This window comes from Onychomys torridus, chromosome 5 (genome assembly GCF_903995425.1).
Source record: "Onychomys torridus chromosome 5, mOncTor1.1, whole genome shotgun sequence".
Classification (NCBI taxonomy): Eukaryota; Metazoa; Chordata; class Mammalia; order Rodentia; family Cricetidae; genus Onychomys; species Onychomys torridus.
Genome location: NC_050447.1, coordinates 93,409,382 through 93,429,060, shown reverse-complemented (window position 1 = coordinate 93,429,060; position 19,679 = coordinate 93,409,382). Strand labels below are relative to the sequence as shown.

At 38.8% G+C, this 19,679-nt stretch overlaps 1 protein-coding gene and 1 non-coding gene across 2 annotated transcripts; both read left to right on the top strand.

Annotated features, from left to right (window-relative positions):
* The first annotated feature begins 10,205 nt into the window (after positions 1-10,205).
* LOC118584617 (40S ribosomal protein S18-like) lies at positions 10,206-10,514 on the top strand. The gene has a single exon (XM_036188890.1). The coding sequence runs from the start codon at positions 10,206-10,208 to the stop codon at positions 10,512-10,514; it is 309 nt and encodes a 102-aa protein (XP_036044783.1).
* Positions 10,515-14,133: 3,619 nt separating this feature from the next.
* Positions 14,134-14,241, top strand: LOC118584979. Its single transcript, XR_004945134.1, has one exon. It is a non-coding gene; the product is annotated as a U6 spliceosomal RNA (small nuclear RNA).
* Positions 14,242-19,679: the final 5,438 nt, after the last annotated feature.

Genomic DNA, 19,679 nt, shown 5'->3' with positions numbered 1-19,679 from the left:
TGAAATATACACAACAAAAAGTGGGAGTGATATGTAACTTTCCCAGCTGGAGCTGAGCAGAGAACAAGCACTAAATAGATAATGAGGGGCTGGAATTTTTCAAGTTCAGTATGGGCTTCATGCATCATTGAAAGGTGAACTCTGAAAGTCCTGGGAATTGACTATACAAGTGGGCAGCTGCATAAAGCCAAACCATGCTAGAGGGGTTGTATTGTCCTCAGGTTTGCACAGTACCTGTCTGCAGGTCCTCACTCAGCTCCACCGCTCTTCTCCTGGCTACTGTAGCAGGAAAGGCTTAGAAAATTCTCAGCAAGGGAGATAGGGCAGCACAGCTTGATTAACTTAGTGGGATTGCACTTGCTGGAGGAAGCTTTTTTCGGGCATGCTTTTCCCTGCCAGACATCTGGGTCCTTTTATGCTGCTGGCCAGGAGACAAAGCCTCCCCAGCATTCATGGCCTGCCTTTGCAGCAGTCCTTCACAGCTGTCCTCATTCTGACTAGGTAGACAAGTCTAGCATCCTCTCCCAAAGGCCATCAACACTGGTGAGAACCAGACCTGTGACTGCTCAGGAGTAAGGGGTTCAGCCACTAATAATATTCTTAAAGGCCAGTGTAGAATGCTATCCTTCATCAAAATGTCACAGCAACATAAACTATAAAACTTTAAAGTGTCTCCGTGGCTCAAGTGAATAGTGAATCTACAAATAAAACAAAGACCAGAGTTCAGTTAAATGTGCAGAGAAAACACTAATAAGGGATACACCAAGATGGCCAAGGATTGGGGGCCTAATGGAATGCTGAAGAGGAGAACCAGACACTGTGATAGGTCTTTCCCAATGTTGAGTCTCAAGAGAAATTGCTATGTTGGGAGAAGGACTAATAACCAAGGCCCTGCACCCATGGCAGAATGCTAGGACTGGGGACAGCCATCCTCCCCAGCCCTTACTTCTGCATTAGTTTGCTAGGACAGCTGTACTGAAGTACTACAAACCCGGTGTCCAACACCACAAAACCTTCATCCCACAGTGGGAGGCAGCCCAAGGGTTGGGTGTCAGCGGAGTTGGTTCTGAGGGACTGTAAGGGAAGAATGTGTTCTGGACCTCTCTCCAGGTTCTGGGCAGCCACTTTCTGCCTGTGTCTGCCCAAATTTTACCTTCTTATGAGATCATCAGGCTTGTTGGATTGAGGCCACTTAATGACTTCATATTTATTCACTGTCTTCTTTAAAGAAAACATCAGTGTATGTGGGGAAAGTCATGATGACAAAATCTTTATTAGAAGGCTTATGCCAATTTTGAAAGGTCATTTTTTCTAGAACTGTTTCTGTATGGTTGGTTGGTTGTCTTATATTTTGGTTTGGGCTGAGGTTTTTTGTTTTATTTTGTTTAGTTCGGGGGGGGGGTGTTGTTTGTTGGAGGTTTGCTGTCTTATTGGTTTGTTGTTGTTCTTGTTTGTTTTGTTTGAGAGAAGGTCTCACTATGTAGCCCTCGTTGTTCTGGAACTGCATAAATGGACCAGGCTAGCCTTGAACTCCCAGAGATCCACCTGCCTCTGCCAACCAAGTGCTGGAATTGAAGGTGTGCAGCGCTACACCCATCTGGAGTCCTGCTTTTAATTTCACAGGAAAAATCGTGCCCCATTTGTATTTTGACAAAATGTTGTAGAGAACAGTTTTGCTTTTCTTATTCCCGGCGCTTCACAATTTTCTCTTCTATGATGGCAGTCATCCCAGCCCAATGCTCAATGCGATTTTCAGTGTCCATTTAATAATTTGAGAACTCATTCTCTAGCTATCCTGTGAAATTAGGATTGACACAGTTGTAGAGATTTTAGTTTCAATCATTTCAGGGTTGTCTGGCGTCATGAAGAAATGATGGAATTCTGTGCAGTGCGTCCCTAGTAAATCATGCCATCCAGAACTGAACACAATATTCCCCATAGGATGTGCCTGCCCTGCATCCAGGGGTTCCTACTACCTTTGTGTGAGGTTCTGTTCTTTTACTGATTGCATCAAGTTAGGCTAACCCCATTAACTTTGTTGAGTCTACTGTTAGTCACTGTCATCAGAATCTGTAAGACACTGTACTGTGTGTCCTGCTGTTACCCATGGATCCTTACTGTGCCTGAGTGTGGATATATGTGTTTGTTTTTTAAAACAGATTGCTAACTAGTCTTAATTATATTTTATCTTGTCAGGCTTATTTCTCTACTCCTTCCTCTCTCTCTCTCTCTCTCTCTCTCTCTGTGTGTGTGTGTGTGTGTGTGTGTAATATTTTTTCTCTTCCTTTAAAATGTACCTGGTTATCTTGCATACTACAGAATATTTTGATACTTTTATTTATTTTGAATATTAGAGTTTAGATTTTTCCACTAATGAAATTTACTAATTCCCTCATTTCCAGTTGCACATATCCATTTATCAAAGATTTTTTTTATTGTAAGTTTTTTTTTCAGACTAATGTCACTAAAAGTAATAGAATTTTCACAGCTTCTCATGAGCTTGTGGACCCTCAATCTGTCCGTTATTGTCCTGGTCATCATTTCTTCCCTCACTTCCCTTCCTCCCGTCACTAATGAAAATATTAAATAAGAAAGAGACAAGGACAGCCCTTTGAGGCAGTGCCTGGGAAAGTTCACTCTGCTTTCCACACAGCTGCTCTATTTAGATGTCCTCTGGATTTGTTCCTCGGATTTCAGGATTTTGTGAGGTCACCAGAGCCCACATTTTTTTCAACCCCATCCAAAGAGATATGTAAGAGATGTTGTCAATGATTTTCCTCAAAGCCAAAGAAGAATTGTAATTTGTCATTATCTTTCCCTAAATTTACAAAACTAATTAAAGTCCTCATAGAAGAAATTAAAGAATTCCTTTTATGGATTCCTGTTTAACAAGGTCACAACTTTGTCCATTTCTAAGCAGTTAGAACCATTCATTTTATATATAAACTACAAATTTTACATGAGAGTGAAGTTAATTTCTTCAGAAATTTTAGAAACTATCTTCTTCTCTGCTCTAAAATAAATTCACATTTTCTTCATTATAGACCCCATTCCCTTGTGCAAATTCAAAAGTTAAGATACTCTGAACTGGAGTAACCCAAAAACTGTCACAAAAGTTGGTAGAAGCCCACAGCATAGGTATTCCCAGGGCCAACAGCAAAGACCAAAACAGGTATACTCAATACTAGAATATAGGCTCTTGGGATGACATTTATTTTCCCCACCTTGTGTCTTTGTGGATTTTGTCCCAATGCCAAAATACTTGAGCAACACTGTCATTGGAATATTAGAAGACTGGAAAGAAGACACTCTGAGTAACTCATATTCGTTCATTGAATTTAATACATGTCATCCCAGATTTACAATGGTTTGACTTAGGATATTTGATGTTATAATGGCACAAAAGTAGCACATGTCCAGAAGCCAGAGATATCAGAGATCATGGAGGATGGAGGGTTTTTTTTTAATTATCTGAGCTACTCAATGCCTCATTAGTAAATAGATTGTGTGTTCAGTGATCTTGCCAATGGTAAGTTAATGTATATCTTCAAAGAGTGTGTGAGCTAGACTGGGCTGAGTTGTACTGTCCAATAGGTTGAGTTTGTAGCCTTTTCTATTTAACAGAGGGTTTATCCAAGTGTAACTTCATGATAACTGGCATCTTCACTTAGCTCCATATCTGCCATCAGTCTATCTATCTATCTATCTGTCTACCTACCTATCTACCTATCATCTATCTGTCTATATCTATATGTATCTCATGCTGACACTGCTTCTTCTATGATTTTTGCTGGTTCTCGGTGAAATTTTGAGCTCATTGGTGATAAAGAGTATGTCGTATCACTCTTTAGAAGTACAACAGTGATTGGTATGGTGCAAGACACATAGACTTCCCACAAGTATCAACTGTCTTAATGTGAAAGGAATAATTAGGATCAAGAGCCTAGAGTAAAATCAGAATCACATTTCTCATAGAAAACATGAGTCCCTGTGTTCTTTCTCCTTTTGTAGCGTAAGCACTTGTCAAAGCCTTTTCAGCCAGAGTGACTTAAGTAGTTGCTGCAGAACTGCATACCTAGGAAGCATGCAGTAACTACCAAGTAATGAATAACTGAAACTTAGAGAACTAGATGTGAGTTCTATCTGGCTAAGTGCTCTGGATAGCTAAATTTGAGCTGGAATCACTAGGATGATGTCGTAATATATATGTGGATTTCTGAGGCCCATTTAGAGTTGTCTAGCAGCTGGTCCAAGATGAAGCCTGTCTAACAAGTTCCTAAATGAAATTATGGGTGCTGGGTTGGTCACATATAGAACCACTACTCTTGCATGCCTGCTCGGAAGGGTAGTGGTTGGTACAGAGACATGGCTCCAACAATCAGCTTTGTATTGCCATTCTTCTACCTGGCTATTGTATAAGGGTGGATAGAAACACCCGTCATTCTCAGATTGCTATTGTTCTTGTCCCTATCTTTTCACAACACCCCATTCCTGCAGCTGTCGGAAGGTGCAAAGGGAATTGATTTTATGGGTTAAGATAATGAGGAATGATGCCTTGGAGGTTAGGTTGACTCTCCTTCCTCAGTCAGCATGTGAGCAAATCCCCTGTGACATGCATGATGTCATAAAACACACATAGCATGACTTGGTCTCTTCAAACTGTAGGTCTAGGAATTGACATGTGACCTATACATTTGTAGGAGAGGAAGAGAAAAGCTAAATAAATCCTAAGGAACTGCCTCTCCAGTATTCCCAGAAAAAAAGAAGTTAAGAAATGTAACGCACATAGTTCAGGTCTTTGTTATTTCTGTGAACCGAGAAAATCATAAACAAGGCTGAGATAAAAGCAAAAGCAGTTTTACTCAGGTACAAAAATATCTGCAAATCAGGGAAATGTAGGTTCACCTGCAGGCTGAAGGAGCATTCTGCCCACAAGGTGGCTAGACATTTATCACAGCTGGGTACAGGCAGCAGCAGCTTGGAGGGTGAGTAGGACTGACATAGGACAAAGGTTGGAAACTGATGGAAATTAAAGTAGGAATATATTTTGTTAAGTCCACTGGGGCGTCTAAGTAGAAAGGCAAGCTGGTTCCTTGAGTGTTTCTCTGACCTTGAAAAGTATTGTTAAAGTCCAAAAAAAAAAAAAAATTGTTCCCTCTGGCAGACCCAGCTCCCCACCAGATATCTGTATGGAAATCTGTCCCCTGTCAGCAAATATTTAAAGCTGAAGACTATTTTTGTCTTTATTTGAACAGACCCCAGCTATTTGTATAACTTGCTCTGGATGCCACCCCCCTACACAAATCACTCCAGTGATATTTATCTCATCTCAAATGTGAATGAGCCCATACCAAAAATCTTCAAAGAGATGGGACATAAAAATATCTTCATATCCAAAAATGAAAAGATAAATAATAGAGGAAAATATTTGTAACATATATGACAGGATGTACCTTTAACCTTTAACCTTTAACATACAGAGAAACCTTACAAATCAGTAATAAAAGAGATCAGTTCACAGGAAAAAGAGGAACTTAGACTACAGAAACAGGGCTGGGAATATTGGCATATAATCCCAGTGTGTGGGTGGTGAGGCAGAAAAAAAAAAAAAAAAAAAAGGAGTTCGAGGCCAACCTCAGTTACATAGTGAATTCAAAGCCATAAAAGTTCCTGCCTCAAAAAAAAAAAAATTAAACAGCAGGAAAAAAAATATTCCAACCCACAGAAACAGTCTTCTGAGAGCTTACTTAAACCAACATCTTTTGAGTTAACATTTGTTGAGTGTCTTGGACATCTGAACCATCAAGGATCCTCAGCTACTTCACAGGACCCATTCCCTCTAAGCCTTGGCACACTAGGAGGGGCTGCATCTTAAATGCGTACATCTCAGGATCTCTCCAAGGTTCAGAACTAGAAGTTTTTCAAAACAAAGTGAATTAAAAACATGAGAAAAGAAACAATCTTCAACAAACTTGCATTGGAAACAGGGTCTCAGGCATAGTGAGTAAAAATCATCCATCCTTGATGTAGACAGAAATTCCTCATGCAAAGAGGAGCATAAAAGCGACTCTGTGTAAAACACAGAATACACAGTTAACACACCATTGTATTTAGAGAAGCCTACCCTAATTTTAATATTCTGCAAGCATTTCCGACTTACTAGACAGTTGCAGGGAATTCAGTCAGACACTTAGGTTTGATAGTGACCCCCAAAAGAAAGTGAACCTGAGGCTAAAAATCCCCATGGAAATAATTATAGGACTCTAGAATATAGTAATAAATTCTACAAAGTAGAATCACACAGTATCATTTAGATTAATCCTTACCCAGACAAATCCATAATCTATGTTTGCAGTTTTACAAAGGAACCTTTTTCTTAACTGTATAGATACATAAATTCACATGTTAATATGCTTGATGTAAAACACCAACTGTGTCTATATACCAGAATATAATAATTACTATTGTTGCACACTTAGTGCTGAGATATTCTCACTAGATAGGCTATTTCACTTAATCTTCATAGTAACTTTATTTTAAAAAATCTTTCTCATTTTGTTCTTAGAGAAGTCAAGCTTGTTGAAGGGTCTATAGTTAATAATGGTAAAATTCCAAAAATGTCGCTTTCTATGCTTTGATCATTGAGAATTCCTATCTCACTGTTTTAAAGATGATATATAAATCAAAATGCATTTAATTAAAAAGTGATTTTGTTATGTGTAGCTTATAATGTCTGAGAAGAAAGTCAGAGCAGCACTCTGTACTGGGCTTAATTAACATGAGGCCAGGACAAATCAGTTTGCTCAAAAGTGTTTGTGCCACAGCTGTAATGCTTTGACTGCTGGCTATTTCTTGACACTTTTCATTTCTATTAATAGGTATGGTGCTGAAGATTGAATTTTTGAGATTTTCAAGTGTCATATTTACATGTGGAGATGCCAATGATAGCCCCGTCCTTGCTGTGCAATTGCAGTGAGGACACACAAGTGCAATATGGAGGGAAATGTACGACTTAAACTGTCGGTGTGACACTTCTCTGAAGATGTGTGGTTGTAAACAGGTCTTTGCTAACATTCTCCAGTGTGCTAAGAACACTTGAAGCCTGATGCCTTGAGCTCTCGTGTACATGATTTCCACTGAATATTTATAAAAGAAGAGAGAAATGAGCTAAATTTTCTCTTAGAAAGCTTCAAAGGATACTGTTCCTTGTTGGAATAGAATAGTCAATTCTTTAACCACCCTAGAATGACTCAATTTTCTTTCTATAGCAAAGAACCATCATTGCTATTTTTCACTTTTCTTTTTCTCAATGGTTACTTAATATCAGAGTCAAATCTTATACTTGTAAACTCAATCCATGAAATTTTATGTTTGTGAAGGATATTTGAAATCCCCAGGCTTCTAACAAATAAAAAATCAGGTTCACAAATCAAGAGGACCCAATGCATTAAGTCATCCAGAACCATCAACCTGTAACTAACCAGTTAGCATTGCTGAAAATAAGGTCATGCTTGCTTATAAAAACACCTGTTATTGATGAGTCTAAGGCAATGCTTATAACAGCATAGTAGCATAAACCCATGAAAGAGATGACAACTATCATTCCTTGGGGATCTACCACTATTTAACAACTTTCCCAGAGCCTCATGCCTATTCTTCCTAATATCTTTACAGCTAGATGCCATTAAACTTATATATGAATGAGGAAACCCAACACTTAGTAGCTATCAAAAGACTTAAGCCCAAGTCTTCAAAACCCACAGTCTCTCCCCCTGTATCATCCTACCACTATTATCACACTATTAAGGTATTAATAGAAAGTCTCTGATTCTATTTTCTGGAATTTATCATTATATTTGAGTGAATGCTATAACAAATGTCCTTGACCTTCTAACTCTACTCATGTTTTTGGCTGGCAGGCATGGGGACAGGAACAGTTAAGAGCTCACATGTTGAACCACAGGCATAGAGAAAGTGAACTGGGAATACCCCAAGCTTTGAAATCTCAAAGCCCTCCTCAAGTAGCATAATTCGATCACAAGGCCACATTTTTTAAAACCCACCCAAACAGTGCCATCAACTGGAGACGAAATATTCAAACATCTGAGCCTATAGGGAACATCTTATTTGAACTACCACATTCCATTCCCTAGCCCAAACCCTGTGGGCTTGTGGCCACATAATCATGCAAAATTTAGTCCAACTCCAAAAGTATCCATAGTCTTTCAGTCTCAACACTATTTAAAATCCAAAAGTCTTCTGAGATTCAACACAATTTCTTAATGGCAGTCCATTGTGAAATCAAAAAATCAAATTACAGGCTGGAGAGATGGTTCACCCATTAAAGGCTAGACTCAAAACCAAAAAAGCAAGAGGGGGTGAGGGAGGGAGGGAGGGAAGGAGGGAGGGAGGAAGGGAGGAAGGAAGGAAGGAAGGAAGGAAGAAAATTTCATACTTCCAAAATACAATAATACAGAATACACATTATCATTCCAAAGAGAAGGAATGAGGGGCATAGTAAAGAAATACTGGACCAACACAAGGTTTTAACACAGCAGGGCATACACCAAATTCTGTAGTTCCATGTCTGATGTCAATATGTCTTTGCTGGCCATAACATACTTTTCTGGCTCAAAACATAATTCTTAATGGTTCCACTCCCTATATTTAGCTCTCCTTGTCAGATATCCCATGGATTTGGAATTTCCAACATCTTAAATTCTCCACCATAACCCAGGCTTCACACACACAGCTTCACATAATGGCTTCTCAGAACCTCGATGCTGGCATTCCCCTATATATGATGCCTGATTCCAAGAGGCTTTCTGAAACAGTGGAAGAAGATTCCATGACCCCTTTACTTATGAATCTTTATCACATGGACAATATTGCCAAGATGTCAGCATAGGGTTGACCTTGGCCCCTTTCAACTACGTTACAATAGCAGCAGCTTTTTGTTTTCCTTCTGATGCTTTACAGGAACAGATTAATGTTTAGGCTCTCTTTCACAATTTGGAAGCTTAGCTGAGTGAGGTCTTTCTCTGAGGGTATCCTTTCCTCTGTTTCAATGCATATTAAGCTTCTCCTGAATCTCATCTCTGTAAGCATAAGTCTTGGCTGTAACATTAAATGTCCTGGTATTCCTTTTCTCTTCAAACTATACATTTTTTATTTCTTTCTGTTTCATTTGCTCTTTTTTTTTTCATTTTAGACATGTATAAGAGTGATTGCTAATAATCATAAAACAGAGTCAATATTAAGTTGTCTTGCAGTCTCCTCTACCACAGAAATTAGTCCATTACTTTAAATTAGGCTCAGGCAAGTTCTCAGGACAAAGGCAGAAAGCTGCCACATTCTTTGCCAAAATATCACAAGAAAGGTCCCTAGCCCAGTTGATACTCTCTGAAATCTCTTTAACTGAGGTTCCACAGTACAAACTGCTCTCAGCATTGTCTTCCTGGATCCTACTAAAAGGAACTCTCAAGGTACAGTATTTAATTACATTTCTAGTCCAAAGTCCCAAAGTCTTCCACATTCCTCCAAACAACAGCATGGTCATGTCTGTCATAGCAGTAGGTCAGTGCTTGGTACAAACTTCTGTATTAGTTACTTTTCTACAACTGTAATAAAACACCATGACAATGGCAACTTATAAAATAAAGAGTTCATTTGGTGTTATGTCTACAGAGGGATAAGAGTCTATCATATCAAGGAGTTATGGCAGCAGGCAACAGACATAGCAACAGGAACAGCTGAGAGCTCACATCTTAAATCACAGCAGACAGGGATGCTATTAGCATGTATGAAGTTTCATTTTCCATGTTGATCCTGGAACAGGGGAACTTCTGTCAAACTGGAGTTAATGGCTTCTAGTCACTATGCCACAAGGTCCTTTTTTATTTGCTATTTCCATTCAAGTTGAATTAAGCTTGTTCCTTTATTTCATTTAATTGTCTTATATAATTTTGGTTATTTGAGGCATTATGAAGGGATATGTTAGAAGTTATTTAGCAAGAATAATTCATTAATGAGTTATGTGAGGATATTCAGATGTACAACAGATCTACCATATGAGAGCTCCACAGATATGGATCTGAATTCCAAAATGGTCTCAGAAGAATTAACTTCTGCAATTTCCAAAATGCACTTAAGGTAACTGAAAGCTCTTCCACAGGAGGACTGTGCGTCACCATGATGCTGCCACCATGTCACTAGTGATCCCTGAGAATAGCAGCAGCAGCCTTAGTCAGCGTACAATAGTCATTGTCATTGGTACCATTGTGGGTATGGGCAAAAGGTATATTTGTGTGGTGTCAAGAAAAGGGAACATTGACCTCACTAAGAGGGCTGGAAAGCTCATTGAGGACAAAGTGGAACATGTGATCGCCATTATGCTGGTACAAGATCTCACATCATTTCCTGAAAAAAAAAACAGAAGGCTGAAAAAGATGGTAAATAGAATCAAGTTCTGGAAAAATTATCTGAACAACAAGCTTCATGAAGACCTGGAATAACTGAAGAAGACTAGAATCCAAATTGGTCTTGCCATCTCTATGGCCCTTGTGCTAAGGCTAACACAGCAAGATCATTGGCCACAAGGAGAATTAAGTGGGTAAGCCTTGACTGTTGCTAGTTTATATATAAAAAGATATTATTTATTTATTTAAGTACATAATATTATTTCTGTATGGGCAGGCTAGAATTATAGAAATGAAAGTTTATATAATTTGGAGAATCTGTCAAGATCAGGTATTTGGAATTTGTTGAGCTAAGGAAGATTTTAGCAAAACAGAAATTTGAAAGTTGAAAAAGCAACATCACAAAATCCACCAACACAATCATTCAAATTCTTCAACATTGCCTGTATTTTGGTTACTACCTTTCAAATGTCTCGTCAGGTAACAAAAATTATGTAATATCAGTGTTTATAGAAATTTCTGGAGGATCATTCTATAGTGATTAATCTTCTTTTTAATCCCTAGTATCATAGGCACTGGTAGAGTTGTAATAGATGGAATAATTTTTTACACATGACTTTCTGGGTTTGCACATTTCACATGCTGTCTCTACTACCCACCATCCTCCAGTGACAGGTGCCACCTTGGGAATGCCTGTCCACATCATAAAGAAGTGTGGGAGGAATAGTGCTCAATGTTTTCCTTTAACAAGACATCCAGCACTAACTTCAAGATACCCCACTAAACCAGTACCAACTACATCTCCACAAGTGTCCTCAGAAATGCCCACAGCCAGTGTCACTATTGCCTTACCAAAAAGAAGAGTTGGAGGTGAGGACAGAAATAGTAACTAGAACAGATACAGACAACTGCACTTACAGACTCTCAGGGAACATGCCATCAGATGGATATTGGGATGGGGGCACATTTCACAGGGGCCCTGAAAGGCTCTGTGTCTAGCTGTTGAAGGATGCATTCTAAGAGGATGTTATTGCTCACCACCACTCATTAAAAGGCCTTCTACATCACCTACCCTCCTGTTGGGTGTTTCTCTTGTGCAGACAAGAATAAGGAAGTCCTCTTTAAAGATAAGAGCAAAGGAGAAACATTAGGGCACAGAGTATGGAGAGGAATAAGAAGATTCTGCTACATTTGAGGAAAATTGGGAGTCTCAGGTAGTGCAATCAATTTTCTCCAAGGAGAAATAGGGAGCCCTCCATAAAGGAAGAGATATCACAAGAGATCCCACTTGCCAGTTTGATGCTGGAAGGGCCAGCCTTCACCATCATTCTCCTCTTCACCCAAAAAGTCACTCAGTAGCATGAGAGGTGGGCTAGGATTGGGGAAAAGTTTATGGAAAGAGGGAGGAATAGAGACACTGAAGGAAATCTCAAACAGAAGTCAGTGCTCTCACCTGGGACAGCCACTCCCATGACTACTCATAAAGATGTCACAGACAGGAAAAAAATAGTGCCTCATTGTAGATACTTCACACACACCAGGGGAAAAAAAAGTTCCTCAGGTTTGCAAACTGAAGGACATATAAAGAAAACTGAAGGGCTAGTATAATGTCAAGGTAAACATTTTAATTGCATAAAACACAGAGAAAGCCTACGCTTGTCATTTTCACAAGGTTACCTTTCCTGTACAATGTAGGCTTTTATCCAACAAGTATACGCGAGTTTGTGACATGACACAGGATGTGACTTACATAAATGGAAGAGCCCACACTCTTTTCTTCTGTAGAGCTCCTTCAGAAGACACCATCAGGTAGCTAAGCTATGCCCTTTTAAGCCTTTCTTAGCAGGTAAGAAATGCATATATCTGTGTCATTTTGTAGTTGTGAATACATGGAGCCTAATTCTCCCACATTATGCCTGGCCCCTTAGTGCCCAGAGTCCCATTGATTTCAAAGAGAGTTTTTGCAGGTGTAGTGAGAGCCAAGGGGTGCAGAATTTAGCTCTCTTGGGTGAGATGATCACATAACAAAAGACTGCTGTCACCCTTCAAGAAGACAAAATTAAGGTTGCTGTTACACCTTTATTCTGAATTGCCAGAATCTAGGGCAATCCAGAGTCTGTAGCTCCACCATGCATTACTTCACAGCATTCTACTGTGAGCAGAAAAAGAGAAAGTAAAACATTTGTAATGGATGGGAAACCTTTCAGATCTGTGCATTGGATCAAAATATGAAGAAAAAATTCCATGTTCTAAGGTTGAAAAGTAGTCAGAGTAAATTTTTAAACATTGCGCACACTCAGGAAAGTACCGACTGTGTAAAAAGCACAAAGGTCATCCATAAGCACAAACCTAGTAATAAGACTCATATTTCATTTCCTTACACACTAAAATGAAGATCAGCCCTCTTAAACTAGACTGTTTTCAAAATGAGGAAACTGTTGTCTATCAGTTTGTTCTTTATGAGTCAATTAAGCATAATACTAAATGCCATGTGCATAGCATCTGAGTTCTGCCCTCCCACTCAGAAGGAAGGCAGGACTCTGGCCATCCCACAAAACCAAACAAATTCAAACATGAGTCTTGTGCCAGCATCCTGCTTAAGAGTGTGGAGACTTCCTTGCAAACTAACCTAATCCATCTTCTTTGCTGTTGTTGCCACAAGAAAATATCTATAAAGGAAAGACGATTTAACTCATATTGTTGGAGGCTAAAAAGACAATATACAGACAGTGGCCTGATCAGTTTGGCCTCTGATGAAGGCCTCATGAAGATGATGCTACAATGATAGCGATGCCTATGGTAGAAATCACATGGTAAGGCAGGTAAGATCCAAAGGAGTTTATCATAACTCTTTCTCCAAGCGAACTTGCTAAGATCCCACAAGAATTCAATCCCTTTCAAGGTAACACCTGAAGATATAAACGCCTCATACTAAGCCCCACCCACTTCCTCCAAATTCCACTGTTTATCAACGCAGTGACACTAAGGACCAAGCTTATAACACATCAAGTTTGGGAGGACCTACTCAAACCATATCGAAAGCATAACAGGTAGGGTGAAGAAATGCAGAGCAATGAAGGCTTGCCTGCCCAAGGTCACAGTTGCTCCCTTTCTCTGTCTCCCTACTCAATCTACAAGGTGCCCCAGCCTTCCTTTGAACCTCTGAGGGCCACATGATCTTGATAAAGAAAGAAAAGTGTGCTGGAGAACTGACAGAGAAGAGTGGCGACCTAACGTGTTATAGATGTGAAAAGTAATCATGGTTCTCCTATACAAAAAACGCTTCCAACCTTTCCATCACCTTCTCAAAATGCCCAGTGGTAACCTGGCCTTACCACATATTTTGCCATCTTACATAGTGAGTCTACATAGGCTTATCATTTACTTTTTGTCTCCCTCCATTACAGTGGAAACTCCACAGTGACAAAGATTTTAACCTGTTTTATCCTGAGTATACAAAATAGTATCTGGTACTTACTTGATGTCTAATAACTAGCTGTTGAACTATTTTGATGATTAATGGATGGATGAGTACTACTACAGCATTAGAGGTAATACAGTGAGATGGCTACACCTACGTAGCTAAGGGTGAGGACAGAGACAAAAATTGTTATACTTACAGATACAGTCACATGTAAAGATAAGTAAAGCTGTATAGGGCTAGTCATCAAATGAAGGAACAAAGGACGAAAAGTACAATTAAGGATCTATTCTGGTGTTCACTTCAGCAGCACATATATTAAAAATTGAAATGATACAGAGAAGATTAGCATGGCCCCTGTGCTAGGAAGACACACAAATTCATGAGGCATTCCATATTTTTGAATGATGGACAAGCCACAAGAATTTAAGGGTTCAAGCATACTTCATTTTTTGTAGCTTAGTAATAAAAGCAATGTGTTGATTTTAAAAAAAATTAATCTATTCTGAGACAAACAAAATCTAAGGAAGAAATTTCCTTTATAAAGGGAATTGAAAGAGGACATGAAATCAGTGAAATAGATCTTGAAGAAGAGCCCTAAATGGCATTTTAAAAATACTCTAGGACCTACAAAAATACATTATAAGTAATAATGATAACATTAAAGAAGAGATTAATAGGAAAATGAATAATTAATAAATTACAAGCATCAATAACAGAATACACACTGCCAGAAACAGAATTAATACCACCACATATCTCACTGCAAGGAGAGCAGAGCAAACCCCATAGATTCCAAGAAGTAGAAAACAACTTGGAACGTAGAGATCCTGCATAAATATAATTGATTTTCAGAAGAAGACATAGAAAAATGTCTAACAGTGAAGAGAGGGCTGAATCAGCTTTAAAACTTATGTTCTGGGGGAAAATACTGAATGCTTGCTATAAGGCAGGTCCCTGAACTTGAGTGTTATCTATCCAGGCAGCTAGGCATCAGAAACAAGTCATTTAGGAAGGACAGATAATGAGTTTGTCTCCAGCTTCTCCACAGAAACAATTCCAGAACACATGGTGCAAGGTCAGCCAAGTTCTGCAAGACAGATCACGAGGTTTTACAGCAGCTAAGTTGTCACTCGGGCCCTTAAGTCACTGCTACGTAAAAATCCAGGGAAGCTATCACCAGGGAAAAGTCAACCGCATGATAGGCAAAGAATGTACCTTACACAGAGGAAACCCTACTACCATCATGCATTCAGGCATTCAGTTCATTGTTGTTCCAAATGTCATTATACAATACATTACTACATATAAGCTACTGCTATAGCTGGAGGGAGATGAGCTATTGCTGAAATTACGCCTTTAGATAGAACTTGATTTTATTAACTGCCTAATAGCACATGAGGGACAAAATGAGTGATGTGGACATGTGTCTTCAAAACTACTTATTCTATTTAAATCTTTGCACTTGAAAGTGAGCAATGAACCAGAAGACAATGCACAAGTATGGCTCAAAACTGCACAAGCTTCCCAATATTCCTCCTGAGAGGGAGGATCCCCTTCCCAGAAGAGACTCAGGAGCTCTCCTTCCTTCCCTTGAGATAAGCAAGCAACATGCTTTAATCCAGAACAGAAATCTCTCTTTCATATCCCATTTTCTTTGAAGCAGTCATCCTTTATCCTAGAAGGAAATAGATGTTAAAAGTTATTTTTGCCAGGCCTTAAATACATTGGAGGGAGAAAAACTTTCTAGTGGACTCCCTGAGTCAACAGCATGGAAACTGCTGCCCAATGGGTGGGACTGAAATGGCTGTCCCTATGACTGGTGCCCACTGGTCACCTGTAAAGTGCTGTGCTCACCAGAGAGACAAGCAGCCCTTCCAGATGGGAATATCTTTTCTTTGAATCTACAAATGCTCAGGATACAATCACTGTGCTTGAAACATAACATGCTAATACATGCTACCCAAACAAATGAAGATATATATACAACTTAATTTCTGTACCAATGACATTTTTTGGTTTTAATAATTTATAGTGAAAAGTTATGACATAATAAATTACCATAGGGATTGCTTGTGTGCATTATGTTCAATAAAATAGTTCTTCATAAAGAAATTTCCACAAGCCTTTTAAATTATTTTACTCATTTAGACATATATTGTATTTTCAAGGATTTTAACATTAGATGTAGAACTGTCTCTAGAATTTTAAGCCAATAAGAGCCTCCTTTTGGGATAAGAGTTTATTGGCTTAAGATATATCCAAACTATAGAGGTAAACAATCCTACCTTTCCCTTTGAACAAAACATTTATGGTCTCTGGTTCTTGTTTCCTTTACTTACTAAAGGTGAGGTTGGGGTTTGATGTATGCCAAGTCTAGTTCTTACACGGTTCACAGAATGTGAGCAAAGACACCCTCCTTCTTTGGGCCGGGTGGGTGTTTTGGAGAACATCTTTCTCAGAAAACCCTTCTTTCTAGGCATACTGTTCTCTGCCTCTTCCTTCCTCCCTTTTTCCCCAACCCCACCTCCTCACACTAGCTCTATTACTGACCTATGTTTGTAAAACTACCAAATAGAGAAATGTATGCTCACATCTGTCAGTGATTTAGTCACTATGTGCATAAATTTTTGTATTTTTAAGGGTAAGAAACATGCACTGTTCCTTGTGGCATCCTAGGCACCAAGCCCAGTGCCTAGAACTCTAAGATACTCCTTCAAGTATGAATTGATGGCCCCTGCACCAAAATGTTGCTTAAAGGAATCCTTTTATCACTCCACTGCATAGCTATGTAATAAAGCCTGTGTGAAGACAGCTCTTTATGAATACCCTAGGTGATTGTTCGGCCCCCAGAGGCTTGATAGACAGAGATATATGGTCAATAAATACATGTTGCATACTGAATGAATGTTTATAATGAAGGGAAAACTCATCCCATGTGGGAGTAGGTGGAATGTACATATGCATTCATGCAGTCATCAATACTCCACCTTGATGCAGAGTTTCAGTTCTCCTTACATCCCACACCCCACTTCCTTCATTTCCTCCTGTCATGGAGGAAAGATTCTGACAACTTCCCTTCCTTGATCCCCACCTAAATTTCAGTTCTTCCTCTCTCATCCATCATACCCAGCCTTTTGAGGAGAGAGAAAACTGAGTAGCACTACTGTGGTCGCCTGCGTGCTCACTGGCCTTGAGGATGTAATAGTTGATTTTTTTTTTCTGAAAGATACTCTTGTGGGAACATTTTGAAACCTGTCAATCATGACCTCTCAGATACAGATCTCCTAGTGCCATAGATACACTTCCTCAAAGATCATTCCTGTCTCCATGGGACTCTCTAGTGCAAGTTCTGAGATGGTCCACACAATTGCTCTTTCACCTCCATGGCCCATGCCTGACCTGGTGGAAGTCAAAAACTTCAATGTTCCAATAACCATGTCTTGCATTTATTGTGTGCTCAGTGGGAGGAATAGAAGCGGCTGCACAGAAACATTAGATTAGTTGTAAGAATTAGAGATGGGCCCAACTTGCCTTCATTTTAATTTTCCAATGTGACAATGGTGTGGAAGCAATATACACTCAATGGAACCATTCTTCAAGTTCTGGATTTGGATCTTTGCCTTGGGCTAGCAAAATTCAATGCAATCCTTCACATGCTGGGCAGATGGAGCCACACTTCTGATCATAGAAGAAACAATGTTTCAGCCCATTACATGAGATCCTCAGAATTGACTCATGTAAGTGTCCTGAGAATATTTAAGGTAGACAAGATAGGTTATATGTATCAGATACATTTTTTTACAAGGTGCTTTCAATTCCAATGGGTTTCTTGGGAACCTCATTATTAATCTAGTATCATCTACATAGGGTTATAACATAGGGAGACAGCAGTGGGAGGAGTGGAGTGAAAGAGTTGGGGAGAGTGTAGTTGGAAGTTTTCCTGTGTCCCGGCCAGGAGGCAGTTGGGACAAATCTCTCCCATTTGCATCCCCCAAGTAAACACAATAGGCTTATATTAATTATAACTGCTTGGCCAGTAGCTCAGGCTTATTACTGACTAGTTCTTACACTTAAATTAACCCATAATTCTTAATTATGTTTAGCCATGTGGCTTGGTACCTTTTCTCAGTTCTGCCTTATCATCTTGCTTCCTCTGTGTCTGGCTGGTAACTCTTAACTCAGCCTTCCTCTTCCCAGAATTCTCCTTGTCTGTCTCCTTATCCCACCTATACTTTTTGCCTAACTACTGGCCAATCAGCATTTTATTTATCAACCAATCAGAGCAACACATATTCACAGCATACAGAATAACATCCTACAGCACTTCCCCTTTTCTGTCTAATCAAAAAGGAATATTTTAACTTTAACATAGTAAAATTATGTATAAAAAAACAGTTATTAACCAAGAATTGCAGTTACAATATCTAGTCTATTTTATTTGGCAAAATTAAAGAAAATATACTATCATCTATCCTATATTTGTGAGTCTAAAGTTTCATATATAATTTATCTTTTATCATAACCAAGGAAAATTAATTATAACTATTTAGTCTTCAACTACATCAAAGACTCCAGAAGGATATAATATTACCTAAGTAATTACAAAGTGCATTGTAAGTAACTTCCAAAAATCTAGAATGACAGAGAGAACTGGCTGCCTGGACTGTCATCCAAAGTTGCTCTGCAACATTGGGACATCCATCTTCAGCCTATAGGCCTAGAGTCTCTCAGTCACTTCTCTCTGTGTCCTGTAGAATGTCTGGCAGTTTCTTTTGTGAAGCAGGAGCCTGAAGGACAATCTCGCCTTACAAAGTTCAGTGGTTACTTTTCTATGGGTCCTGCATGTACATTTTATACAAAATATTATCAGCAGTTAAGGCAAGAGCAGCCTCTTGCCCAAATGGCTATTTTTTGCCAAGAAGAAGATAAACTCCATATATAGTATCTTCAATGTCCATCTTTCTCTTTGAAGTAAATCGATGCTGCCAGAAACAAATGTGTCTCGCTGTCTAGAAAGTCTAAGTTTTTAAAACATTTTAAATGCCATATTCTGTAGGTCTTTGATGTATTTGAAGATTAACCACCTAATTATATCTATGTATAACTAACTTAACTAATATGACTATAAGTTTGATTAAAATTGATGTTAATTATTAATCTGTATTTCTTAATTATACATTACAATTTTAAATGAGCTACACAAACATAATACCTTAAACAAGAGTAGAAATGTACATACAGTAAGCAAAATTAACCTTAAATTTGTAATAAACTAAAATCTACAGCAATTTAAAACATTTTACACAAGTTGTTGCTCTTTAGAAGTAGATTCAATAATCTACCTTTTTATCTATATCCTCTCTTTTTTCTTTTCAGAGTAGATTCAATAATTTATCCTTTATTCTACCAGGAGACCATTTCAGAAACTGAAGTGAATCGAGAACAAGTCAAGCATGATCCAGGCACAGTGGTTCATTTCCATAAGCCCTAAATTTAGGAGGCAGAGACAGGAGGGCACAGAATTGGAGGCTAACCTGAGCTAACAAGACACCATTTCAAAATATGAACATGAAGCCATTTCAAAATGTTTAACTGCATTTCAGGTAGTTCATCTGAAAGGTGAAATTGGAGTGAGGTTTTGAAGGATTTTAATGTGAAGACTAGAAATACACACTTATAAAGAAGAAATAGGAAGAGAGCATCACAAGGTATTATAACTGCCATTTGTGTCTGTTTTCCCAGGTAGAAAGTGAACACAATACACATGAGCAGAATCAAACTTCAGCCTGGCAAGCGGCCTAATTCATTCCTTGTATTACTTGACATTTTCATACATA

Bases quoted from the DNA above. Each gene is read 5' to 3' on its own strand.
- LOC118584617 (XM_036188890.1), top strand. From the start codon at position 10,206: ATGTCACTAGTGATCCCTGAGAATAGCAGCAGCAGCCTTAGTCAGCGT.